Below are 13,570 nucleotides of genomic sequence, written 5' to 3'. Positions count from 1 at the left end.
TGTGAATGCCATCTTTTCGTTCACAGCGAGTGACTGAATGGTGAGTCTGTCACCGGCTTCAGTTCTCAGTATGACGAATTAATGAGTGTCCTCTGTCACACCCAGGAGCCATATCAGACTCACAGGCTGCACCGCCTCGTCTCCTCCCAGGATCCGAAACCCAAAGCCGTTCGCCTCCCTGTGCAGGTGAATTTCCAGCTCTTGGTAATCAGGCCCTAGGGTGGGTTGAGACCGCAAGAGCAGAAAGCATGAGTCCATCTGAAGATGAGATTCTGTTCAGCACTGTGTGAGGCCGTCTGGGGAGATGAAATGATCTACTGTGCTCCTAAAGGGAAGCGAGTGTCTCAGGAGATGTGGGTGGGAATCTGCAGACAAGCAGAAGTGTGAATCTGACCGCAGGCGACTTAGGAGTGACCAGGGGTCCATAACTATGGAGCTGACTTATGACCAGGCTATAGAAAGCTTGATAATTAAAGGCAACTCCATGACCTTACAGACCTAGAGGAGAACAATTACAATCTAGGGATTTGGGGGATTCACAAACACAAAGCAGTACAGGAAATGTTATGTAATATCTCAAGATAGAGCTGCTGAAAACACCTTTCATCTTCTCCTCTGAGGAAGCTGACTGTTCACTTTTCACTTTATATCAAGTGCAAACTTCTTTGAAATGTACGTATTTATTTCACAATAACGCTAACATTCGCCGTCCTTTAATAAATAGCTTGTGACCAAAAAGGAATGTTGGTCTTAGGGGACATATTTAATTAACAAGAAGAATGTGAACACAGCATATTAGTCCACTAATGCTGATCAAAGCCACACAATAGAGATCAGCCACACCAATGCTCATACTGTAGGTAGATTGATGGTCTTCAGTCTTACAAACCCCTCTATCAATGCTACATTATGGCTCCTAATTACACCCACGTGCAGACATAATGGATATCAGATACATCTACTCTCACAGAGCGTGTGATGGATGTAACTTGTGGTTAGTTTAACAGAAAGCATTATTGATAATAGGCTCACACTCATATTATGATATGGTATTCACATCTAGTGGCTCTAGTTAATAGCATGATGAACGGTCAATAGACTTTTATAGATAGTATGATGTATATTTGATGAAGTAATACCCGAAGCCACCATAAAATGCAACTAAATTTGGTGCTGTCAAAAATGACAGCATTGAACTTCCTGGACAGCCCTATCATTTGGTCCAGCCATCTAAGCAACACTCATCTCACACTCACCAACTTGTACAATATCTGTTCTGACTGGATGGATCACCTGGAAATGTAAAAGTTAATAAATGTGTTCTCTGAAAGTATACTTATTCATTTATTGCACATTCCACTTAAATGACAATTTATAGAATTTATCCCCACGAAGTAGGTGATTACTTGTATTCCTTTATGTATGTGTTAAGTACCTTGTTTGAAAATATCAATTATATTATTTCTACATTTAAATATTTATATTCAGTTTCTCTTTTCTAGTTTCTCTTACACACTATAACTGAAATGTAAAAAAAAAGTATAGTATATTCATGGGATTAGCTACAATTAACAACATTATTTACACATCAGAATATTTTTATCTCTTGGCTCTTTCACTTAAAGTATACCAATTCCTTGCCCACAAAACAACAATGAATATTGTCAACAAATGACTTCATGTTGCTTGATGGCTGAACTCCTGTTTTGAAACTGCAGACACAAAGTATGGGTCAAATGTCTGAAATTGCCATTTCTCTGATATCATTATGCAACCCTGCTTCAAATTGATCATTTGTCTCAAAATTTGATCAGGTTCAGATCTTCAACCTTACACCATGTCTGCAGAATAACAACTTCCATTCCCCCCTTCCCGACAATGCCTCTGCAAAGGTTGAGAAAGATCCATGAAATAGTTTTTGAGTTATTGGCCCACATACCATGTAATCTGCCAAAGGCCTGGAAATACAGTAAGATAATATAACAGTATGATGAAGTCATACAAACAACTGACAAATAATATTAGACAGCCCTGCTCTTGCAAATAACTAGAGTAGCCTTGCTTACGTCCACTCTCGTAGATAGCCCGCGATTTCTCATATAGGTCGTAGGGGTCAGGCATGCCCAAATCCATACTGTCAGCCGAGTCTGGTACAGACCCCCCCTGGGGGTGGGGTGCAGGGCGGCCGGTGCTGTGCAGGAGGCCCGGAGTTGATAGGCTGGTCTGGGGGCTCCCCTGCAGTTCCCACTGCGACATTACCTGCAAACAGAACAACGGCTCACCTGCTTATTCTACCGGTGTACTGCTAGCGTTACATATAACCTTCATCCAGCACAAATCATAGCTGTCTTACTTTCCACTAGTTGCATGTGTACAGTACATATGCCCACGCACACATATGCAAGTGTAATCTCATACCAGGATTGAGAGACAGAAAGAGAGAGAGTGAGAGAGGTAACATAATTATCTTGGCTCCTTAAAGCTAGAATCAAAACACCAAGATGGAGACATTTTCGAGGCTCTGCCAATTATGTCTGCAACTGCTCCTTGGATCTTGTCCAGAACTGTTGTGTGTGTATCTACTGCTCTCCTGTGTTTGTCAAAGCGTTTGGAAGTTCTCTGGCATTGTCTATCTATGTCTTGTGATTCTGGCAGAAGACCAGGCTTTGAGCAACACTCCTGCAGTCAGAGAAACTGCATTCCAGTTATAAGTGTTTTATTGCTGATCGAGGATCAAATGTACATGAGCAGGGCTAGGGGAAGAACGTATGGGAGCCAGTATCACAGCATCATTACTATGCTGTGAGAAAATGAAAGGAGGTTAGGCTGGTTGTACTGCATGTCTCACACACACTCTCAGTGCATGTGCACGTGTGCAAGAAGAAATGAATAGAAATGTGAAATAAGATGGCCAATTCATTCCAGCTCAGTATAAACATTCATACAGATGAATCCCGTTCACAGAAAACGTACAGTGTAATTCTAATGCTGTTTGAGGCTATGTCATGGGTTCTCAAATGCATGAGCACTGGAGCAGACTTTACCTGTTTGGATGTTTTCCAGGGTGAACAGTGACCTGCAAATGTAAAAAAAACAACGTTTATGAAAAATATGTTAAAACAATATGTCAATTAAGACAAAGACAGATGTAAACTCAAAGAAAATAACTAATGCAAGAGCATACACTGATAATTCCATAAGATCCTAAAAAACATTATTTGGTAATACAACCCGTTTCTAAAAAAGTTGAGATGCTGGGTAAAATGTAAAACAGAATGCAATGATTTGCAAATCATATAAACCCCCATTTAACTGAAAATGGAACAAAGACAATACATCAAATATTGAAACTGAGAAATGTTATTGTTCTATGATAAATATGTGCTCCATTTGAATTTAATGCCAGCAACACATTTCAAAACAGTTGTGACAAGGGCAACAAAAGATTGGAAAAGCTGTGTAATGCTAAAACAATACACCTGGTTGAACACTTCACAACTAATTAGGTTAATTGGCAACAGGTCAGCAAGATGATTGGGTATAAAAAGAGCCTCCCGGAGAGGATGTCTCTGTGCAGTAAAGATTGGGAGAGATTCACCACTCTGAGAACGGCTGTAAAGGGAAATAGTGAAATAATTTGAGAATAACAGTCCTCAACCTAATATTGTAAAGTATTTGGGGATTTCATCATCTATGGTAGATAATTTCATTAAAGGGTTCAGAGAATCCGGTCAAATCTCCGTATGGAAGGGACAAGGCCGAAAACCAATATCGGATAGAAGTGATCTTCAGGTCCTCAGGCGGCATTGCATTAAAAACACACGATTCTATAGTGAAATCACTGCATGGGTTCAAGAACACTTCAGAAAACCATTGTTTGTGAAAATGGTTCAGTGTTGTATCCACAAATGAGGGATGAAACTCTACCATCCAAAGAATAAACCATGTCTAAACATGATCCAGAAACGCCGCCAACTTCTCTGGGTCCGAGATCGTTTAACATGGACTGAGGCAAAATGGAAAACTGTCCTGTGGTCTGAAGAATCAAGATTGCAAATTCTTTTTGGAAATCATGAATGCTGCATCCTCTGGATTAAAGAGGAGAGGGATCATCCAGTTTATCAGCAGGGAGTTCTAAAGCCAGCATCTGTGATGATACGGGGGTGCACTAATGTTCATGGTTTGGGTAGCTTGCATATCTGGGAAGGCACTATTAATGCTGAACGATATATACAGGTTTTCGAGCAATGTATGCTGCCATCCAGACAATGTAATTTCCAGAGAAGGCCTTGTATATTTCAGCAAGACAATGCCAAACTGCATTCTATGCGTATTACAACAGCATGGCTCTGCAGTAGAAGAGTCTGGGTGTTAGACTGGCCTGCCTGCATTCCAGACAGGTCACCCACTAAAAATATTTGGCACATCATGAAACGAAAATTACGACAAAGAAAACCGCAAATTGCTGAGCAGTTGCAATTCTATTTCGGGCAAGAATGGGACATTTCACTTTCAAAACTCCAAAAACTGGTCTCCTCAGTGCCCAAACGTTTACAGAGTGTTGTTAAAAGAAGATGTGATGCAACACAGTGGTAAATATGCCCCTGTCCCAACTTTTTTGAAAGGTGTTACTGGCATCAAATTCAACTTTATGATATATTTGTCATAAACAATAAAATATCTCAGTTTCAACATTTGATATGTTGTCTTTGTTCTATTTTCTGTTAAATAGGGATTTATGTGTTTTGTAAATCATTGCGTTCTGCTTTTATTTACATTTTACACAGTATCCCAACTTTTTTTGGAACGGTTGTAAACAAAGGATGGGACCAAAGGGGAATACTGGGGACATTACATGATGCAAGGAAACAAAGCAGAGCACAGATTGGAGGAAATGAAGTAGATCAAGCAGAATATATTTTCCATGGGACTTATGTTAGCCAGCAATTAACAGAAGCAAGAAGGGAAATTCATTGTCACACCTTTAACCTTCCGTTGAATCTTGTCATACAGAAATGACCTTAGACATGGCGAATATACAGAATTTATGAGGAATACCATTGTCAAGCTAACACAACTTGGTATCGCCGCTCATAAATCATCAAACTGTATTTATTTTCATTATATTTTCATCAAACAGCTATTCTATTTCACAGTATCTTTTAAGCAAACCCAAATTTAAACAGATATAAGCCAATGAACGCAGAAAAATGCCACGGGGATGGAAACAAGCAATTTCCCATCACCATCACAATCAATCTCCAGCCTGATGCAGCTCTTAGCTCTTCCCTCTATTAATGATGCCCGGCTGGCCTTGATCTGGCCAAAGAACAATTTGGGGATATACAGGGTAGCCCAGCTGTGGGGGGGTGGGGAGAAAGAGAAGACAGAGAGACAGAGAGAGAAAGAGAGAGCGAGAAACAGAAGACAGAGAGAGAGAGAGAGAGAGAGAGAGACAGCTCTGTGACAGAATGAGGTAAGGACCTTGTTTATACAAAGGGGTCATGTTTGCAGGTTTTTACTGGATCCTTTTCAGTTCGTGGTGTTTTAGTTACAAACCACTTTCCAGTTTTATATTTTGGCTGTCAGTTCAGTTCATTTTGACCCCCCATCCCCCTGGCCACACAGAATAAATATTAAATCTAATTTTGTGATGATGCTAATTTATTACATTTACATCTATTTATTTAGCAGATGCTTTTATCCAAAGTGACGTACATTTGAGAGAGCAGGGTCAGACAGTCCCTTGAGCAATTATGATAAGGGCCTCGCACATGGGCCCAATGGTGACATCACTGAGGCAGCCATGGGATTTTAAAACGCAACCTTCCAATCACGGGTAAAGCGTCCTTACCCACAGGCCACATAACACCCCATAACCACATAACTCCTGTATAAAACTGGTCTGATGTTTAATTTACAAAGTAAACACTGAGTAAAAGAACCCGTACTTATGAAACAATCCCAATGTGTGACCGGTCGTTGAAGAATGACACTCAATTGCTCATAGTTACAAATAAACATTTGTGGCCTATCTTCTCTATCTAGGTAGTAATGGAGTCAGTAAAAAGGAGACCTACTGCTTGCTTTTGATAGGGAAATACAGTCCCCAAGACCCCTTAGGGGTAAAGCAATTTGAAAAAAGAGGGAACCTCTGTTTTTCAATACTATCAGTGCTCATATATACATTTATATTGCTTGCACTTTTCTCTCCAAAGACAGTTGCAAGTGCACTGGGAAAAAACAAAGCATATAATAATTTAGTGCTTTAAACAGTGCAAATTTGCTAATATGAAAATATACTCAATAGAATGGCAGTACAAAACACTGTGCAAAACATGTATGGCAATGTATGCAGACACTAGCATTCAAATGTTTGGAAGATTTTCATATGTTTGATAGCATAATTTTATTTTTAATCACAAATGAAGCATTAAATTGATCAGCAGTAATTGCTGCAAAACTGAGAATGCTTTGAAGGTAAACTTTTTGAAAGGTATATGAAATAAAAATGTTAAATGAACAATATATTTCAGTGTCTGAGAAATTTAAGGGTACCTTGGCGAATTGAAGCAGTTATATATATATATAACTATATATTATATATATATAAAGTGAACATGTATGGATTTTACCCCAAATGTTTTCGATTGCTAGTGTATAGCTCTTGGACTAAATAGCCCTCTTTTGAGGTTCATCCCATGTTTGTAGCCCATTTTATAGCTAGTGCTCTGATGCTGACTTGCACTTGTTACTGGTCATTCACTGGAAGCTCAGCCTGGCTGCACTTATGCTGAGTCTTCTCCCTGTGAGCTGTATGTTTGTAATGTACTATCTGCCTTGCTTGTATGTTACACTGGACAAAAATGCCTGCTAAACAAATGTAAATGTAAATATATTTGCATTCTAGCTATCGCGCACTAACCAATCACAGCCCAACATGGCACTTTCCATTCATTCTCTCATATTCCCGCAGTCTCATCCGCATTCGTGGTGGAAGTGCACCGGCTCACTTTTCCCTGTTCCTGTCAGAGCCCAACACAGCTGTCTTTTCATGTCTACACAGCCAAGAGAATAGGGATCCCACTGCCAGCCTTTCTGGAGCTGTCACCGGGCAGCTCAGAACAACCAAGCTGACGGCATCTGACAACATCCCTGCAGTTCAAAGGGGATGGAGAGTGGGCGGGCACAGGGACCCAGGGGATAGAGATGGGGCGGGCACAGGGACCCAGGGGATAGAGATAGGGCGGGCACAGGGACCCAGGGGATAGAGAGGGGCAGGCACAGGGACCCAGGGGATAGAGATGGGGCGGGCACAGGGACCCAGGGGATAGAGATGGGGCAGGCACAGGGACCCAGGGGATAGAGATAGGGCGGGCACAGGGACCCAGGGCGGGCACAGGGACCCAGGGGATAGAGATAGGGCGGGCACAGGGACCCAGGGGATAGAGATAGGGCGGGCACAGGGACCCAGGGGATAGAGATATGGCGGGCACAGGGACCCAGGGGATAGAGATAGGGCGGGCACAGGGACCCAGGGGATAGAGATAGGGCGGGCACAGGGACCCAGGGGATAGAGATGGGGCGGGCACAGGGACCCAGGGGATAGAGATTGGGCGGGCACAGGGACCCAGGGGATAGAGATGGGGCAGGCACAGGGACCCAGGGGATAGAGATAGGGCGGGCACAGGGACCCAGGGCGGGCACAGGGACCCAGGGCGGGCACAGGGACCCAGGGGATAGAGATAGGGCGGGCACAGGGACCCAGGGGATAGAGATAGGGCGGGCACAGGGACCCAGGGGATAGAGATAGGGCGGGCACAGGGACCCAGGGGATAGAGATAGGGCGGGCACAGGGACCCAGGGGATAGAGATAGGGCGGGCACAGGGACCAAGAAGCTGGTGAATGGCAGCAATATAGCTGCTGGAGACTGAAAAGAGCTCAAAAAGAGCTCATAACACGACAGACACCATTTGGCAGGAGTTTAAAGTTCAGGTTCAAAAGTACAAATCAGAAAAGTACAAAACCAGTTGAGTACAATGAGTCACATTCTTGCTTTATACCAATATTGCTTTTACAATATTGGTATAAATATTTTTATGGGTGCCAATAATGTTGACACGTTCTTCAGAGAACATGAACTATTCAATAAAACGTTTTATGGTTGAATCATTGTGCGTATGGTTAATTTTATACAATCACATTTGCTTATTTTGATGAAGGGTGCCAACAAAACACGATCATCAGACTGTAATCATTCACAAAGCCACATGCTAATGTTATAACCAAGTAGCTCAGCTCTTACTAGTACATCAGAGTGAATGGAAAATTCCACCAGAATAAACAAAATAAAGAGAATAATCTGTAGCCTAACTAAAGAATGTTTCTGTGTTATCTATCTGGGCTAATTATATACACCGTGTATTGTTTCGTGGAGTGCTGGGTGCAGCGGCGGCTCTGGGCATTAGTTCGATGTCCTCCTTTGATGTAAATGAGTTTGTTCTGGTCAGCAGAAGGCCCCCCATGGGTAGCACCACGGCTCGGTGACTAGCGCTGTTAGCTCACTCCTCGGGGACTGGATCCCGCCGAGTTCTCTGCATCTATTCTGCATGTTCTCCCTGTGCGGGACGGGTTTCCACCGACCCCCCCAGAAGCATGCAGGCTTTGTAGTACATATTGTTTGTTTGAAGTACATATTGCTTATTTGTTATTTATCTATTAGTTATATTTAAGCTGTTATATTTTTAGTTTTTAGTTATCTGTTTTTTTATTTAATCCAACACACAGTCTTGGGAGTGATTCAGTGTTAGATTTCACTGCATGTTGTGCGTGTATAACTATGCATGTAACAAATAAACTTCTTGAATCTTAAAAATGTAGGCAGGTAAAGAGCATCCATCTCTAAATTGCCCATCGTACTTTCAGGCTGAAACTCGGGCATCTAAATCGAACTGAAACCGCTGTACATTTGAGCAGATATTTAGTGATTCAAGTTCAAATATATAAATAAATGGACAAGCAGTTAAATTTTAAGGTATGTGAGTGTAAGTAATTTTTGCCATAAATATGTGTTGATGATGATATAATTATTATTATCAACAACAATAAAAAAAAAATAATGCTTCAAGACAAAAGTCAAAATTATTCAGGATTTGAAGATTTAAACTTAGAAATTAAAGCATAACTGACTCATTATATCCATGTCACAGGAAGCGTTGTCATGGAGACTAGGTAACCTTTCTTTAATGGACCTGCTATTGCTGAGCTGAACCAGGAGATGGCGCTGCATGCACTCCACAGAGACTAGCTAATTGAGTTGCCAGAAGGCTGGTGACAGGTAACCAAGGCAGCACCTGTGAAAGCAGCCTACACAGGCGTGTGTGCGGAGGCCATCGCCGAACGACAAATGCAGATTCAGCAGCTACTACCCTCACCTCCAGGTAAGGCTGCCAAGGTTCTTATTTGATGCTTTTATCCATTTATCCAGCTATACTCCAGCTTTCCCTTGAAGTCCAAAGACATTAAATTCACTTCTCCAAATTTGGTTGCATGTGCCAGTTCGTCCCATGATGGATTGGAATCCCATACAGTAAGTCCCCTGCGTCAAACTCCCCACAAACTGGGACGGGATGAAGGCTCACTTTGACTCCCCACACGGCATGTTTATGGGCAAGGAATAGATATATATTTAGTGGAATATGCTACCATCATGTAGCAAAGATCAAGGGCTGTTTAAAGAAGGTTACTATTAAAACACATTGTATTTACAACTATAGCTAAAAGTAGACTAGTCAAGCAAAATTCAAGAAATATACACATAAAATAAAAAGTATTTGCCAGGGCTGTGCAGAGAGCACGAAATGCAAATTGGCTCTCAGATTTTGCTTGCATTTGCTAGAAGCTGATGCCACAGTGAGTGTTAACGGGGCTGACCCCACCGGGAACCGAGCCCATTCCAACTACCAGAATCCGCAGAACCTCTCCCAGAAGAGTCATAAGACTAATTTCTTGGGCGGAAGACTAATGGAACCAACAGAGGTTGGAGGCAATCAAAGTCTTGCTTAAAATGCAAAGGGTTATGTCACTGACATAGTAGGATCTCACAGGCTTCGTAAACCTGGCTACACAGAGATCAAGTACAAAGACAAGGAGCAGAAGCCTTGACTCCACCAGACGCTGTAAGCTGGAGTTTGGCTGGTGTCCCGCACTCCCAGGCACAGCCGTGTCCATGTGATGTCACTGCATGTCATTGGTCTCATCAAAAGTAAGCTACAAACACAGCCTTTCACTTTTCAAACTGGCTATTTACACACACACACACACACACACACACAAAAGGATTAGGTATCTCTGTGGGGACATTACATTCATTTCTATGGGCATAACCTTAATCCCAACATGACGACCTTAACCCCTACCCAGCCCTAACATTAACCAAAAGCAACCAAACAAAATACAAGACTTTCGTCATTTTTAGTTTTTTGACTGCAGTCACAAATTTACATAAAATCGAGTTTCCCCTTGTGAGGTCCGAAAAAAATGATCCCCACAACATCAAAATAACAGGTTTTTATCACACTGTGGGGACATTTGATCCCCACAATGTAATATATACATGATCCACACACACACAGATGCCCAAGTATACAAACAAAAACCAACAACACTTGCATTTGCATTGCGAGGACGCCGACTGTCACATTAATATTTGAACACTGCTCTATAAACTGATAAATAATAGCCATAAACGTTTTTTTAAGAATATCAACCTTAAAAAGGTGCTTGTGTTGGGTGGAACATTTTCAAAAGTATCTCTTCTCAAAATGTCTAACCACCAAGACTGAAAGGCTGGCAAACACATACAGAAATAAGTCGCCATATGGCCCATTTCATGGATTGTAGAGAGGTAGCTAGCTAGAGTCTCATTGAGCGTTAACAAGCTTGCCACAGAGGCGGGATGGTAGAATGAGCGGCACCCATATGCCCCCTAACCTGTTCCGCCCCTCTGGATGACGATGGTGGCCTCCGCTCCCACGATGCACTCCTTCAGCAAATCCACCACCTGGGTGTGATTGAGGCCCTGCACGCTCTGCTGGTTGATCTCTAGGAGGAGGTCCCCCTCCACCAGCCCCGGGCAGCCCTGAGGCTCCAGGACCCGCTCCACACGCTGGCCCGCACTGCTGTCCACTAGGGTGAACCCAAAGCCTCCATCTCCCTTCACCATGGAGACCGTCAGCAGCTCTGCCGGGGCCACGCCTGAAGACGCCATGGAGATGTTGTCGCCGTGAGGACCCGACTGTTCACCAAGCTGGGGCAGGGGGTGCTCACCATGCCCATGCATGATCCGGGCGGTCCGGGACAAATACTCCATGTAGCTGTCGTAGTTACTTCTGCCATTGACCATGAGCCCCATGGGAGCCATCACGCTCCCGGCAGGGTCCTCAGGGTCATAAGGCAGGGAGTATCCGCGACACAGCACCAGGCTCACGCTCTGCCCGATCGGCACCGACTGGAAGAGCTTCACCACATCGGCGTGGGTGGTCCCCAGGACACAGACATCATTGATGTAGACAATTACGTCACCTAGGGAAGAAACAGAAGCGTTCACCTTATCTTTGCATGTGACTTTTGAATGTGCTTGACTTAAGTAGATATCGGTAAATATACATACAAAGTTATATGGCGATACGTATGTTTCTGGTCTGAGCTCTTCACATCTCGCAAAAGTGTTTACAATGATGCTGAGAGCTACACATGCAGCTTTTATAGACACCTAAAAATAGTATTTTTTTCTTGGAAGCCAGTGGAGCTTGGAGCCAGTGGAGTGGATGGTGAAAGGATTTCATGGCATTCAGCAGATTATCGATATTGAGCTGAAGTGAAAGCAGCCAAAACGTCACCTCTGACCGTGACACCCATCTGCTTTGAGTAGACACCATTCAGATCGAAGGGTCAGACTATTTCCTCACGTCTCTCAACATCTGAGGAGCTGTGGGGCTTGACAGCAGTTCTGTTAGTCACAACTGAGAATCGAGGACCCATAACTCATCTCAAGAAGCACCGCAAACATTTTGTCTTGTTCTTGTATCAAAATAAATGTCTGCGTGCAGCTTGAAGAGTGACCTGGCATTTCCCACAATCACCTGCTAAAACCACAAAGACTGCACAGCCTTTTAACCAACCTCCCAAAAAAACACATTCATAGGCACTCACTATCTCAGAAAGACACCATAATTGTTCAACGTTTAAACAATTATTCTCTTTTAAAAGTTGCTTTGCAAATTTCACTAATATTCTTCACAGTCTTAGTGTTGAGGTAAGTTGGACTAGTATCAAATAGTATCTGGTAAAAGATGGATTATACACGAACAATAACGAATGCTGGCCTGTAGTTATCTTTAGACCAGGGGCCTGTACAACGAAGCGGGGTTACTGGCTTCTCGGGGTAACTTGCTGGATTTAAGGTAGTCTGGGCAAAATGTAAGTGAACGAAGTCCATTTAAACTGTGGTACCTTAAATCCGACAAGTTACCCCGATAAGCCAGTAACCCTGCTTCGTAGTACAGGTCACAGGGGTAGACAACCCTGATCCTGGAGAAAACCTGCCAGCACTCCAGGATCGGGGTTGCCAACCCCTGCTTTAGACCGCAAGAAAACTATTAATATGAAACAGTGACTATCCACCTCAGTCCTACAAAAAAAAGGCTTAACTTTAACCACACAATGAGGATAAAGAACACATGCTGAGGAGTCAACCAGGTACTGATAATATAAGAAAGGGTTCACAAATACAGCAGAGAAAACATGGTGATTCCTGCTGTCATGATAAAGCTACAAAGCCTAGAATGGCTCTCTGAAGGAAGGTCTGAGGTGACCAGGTTGATTCACCCCGACTCAGAAGCTGTAGAGATATCGCATATCTTCTGCTTTGAGAGCTGCGCACAGCTGTCTTTCCAAGTCTGACATGCTGCGATTTCTTCTGCAGAACCCACACTGAAGCAAGAATTACAAATAACAGTTTGACGTAAAACCGCTGCAGGCAACGGCCGCTGCAGATCAGTGGCGTGTTCCAGGCTGTGTTCAATGCGCAATTTAAATAATCAGCTTTGGATTGCCTGTTTCACGCTCTTTCTGGCTGGCAGGCCTGCTCAAGCGGGAGATCCGATCGCGTGGGGGGGAGCAAAGCTCGTGGGAGGTCAGGGCAGGAGACCCGGAGACTTTTCACCAATGAGACGTGGGGGGAGAAGACCGAGCGTGGGCAGCGGACTGCATGGACATTATCAGCAAGAGCCATGACACAAATGCACTGAGCGCAAGGAAGCAAAACCATGAGAACAAAACAGACCCCATAATGCACTGCATCTTACAGTGTTAATAACCGCTAAATACCGCAGGCATCAGACAGCAGCTTTAAGGGTAAAAACGGACTGAAATCTTTTAACCATCCCTGATCAGGAATACAGGGTCGGGTGAAGGTTAGCGGGAGCAAGGGGGCCTGAAGTCTATTCCAGACAGCTTATGGCACACGGCTGGGGTGCTCCCCCAGATGGGATGTCCGTAACACTCAGT

At 43.3% G+C, this 13,570-nt stretch overlaps 1 protein-coding gene across 9 annotated transcripts in view; it reads right to left on the bottom strand.

The window, feature by feature from the left end:
* Nucleotides 1-13,570, bottom strand: part of LOC111847004 (membrane-associated guanylate kinase, WW and PDZ domain-containing protein 2-like) — a 93,054-nt gene that overhangs the window by 15,090 nt on the left and 64,394 nt on the right. For all 9 annotated transcript variants that reach the window (XR_002838990.2, XM_023817808.2, XM_023817810.2 and 6 more), the window contains exons 10-13: nt 10,994-11,584; nt 3,045-3,076; nt 2,067-2,259; nt 124-215 (exon numbers count right to left, since the gene is read on the bottom strand). Coding sequence is in view for 8 of the 9 variants with exons in the window: in XM_023817808.2 (XP_023673576.2) it covers nt 124-215; nt 2,067-2,259; nt 3,045-3,076; nt 10,994-11,584 (908 nt within the window). In the remaining variant the exon portion in view is untranslated. The remainder of the gene's footprint in view (nt 1-123; nt 216-2,066; nt 2,260-3,044; nt 3,077-10,993; nt 11,585-13,570) is intronic.

Source organism: Paramormyrops kingsleyae, chromosome 1 (assembly GCF_048594095.1).
Source record: "Paramormyrops kingsleyae isolate MSU_618 chromosome 1, PKINGS_0.4, whole genome shotgun sequence".
NCBI classification, from domain to species: domain Eukaryota; kingdom Metazoa; phylum Chordata; class Actinopteri; order Osteoglossiformes; family Mormyridae; genus Paramormyrops; species Paramormyrops kingsleyae.
Note: the sequence above shows the minus strand (reverse complement) of the source record. Positions and strands in the feature narration are given on the sequence as shown.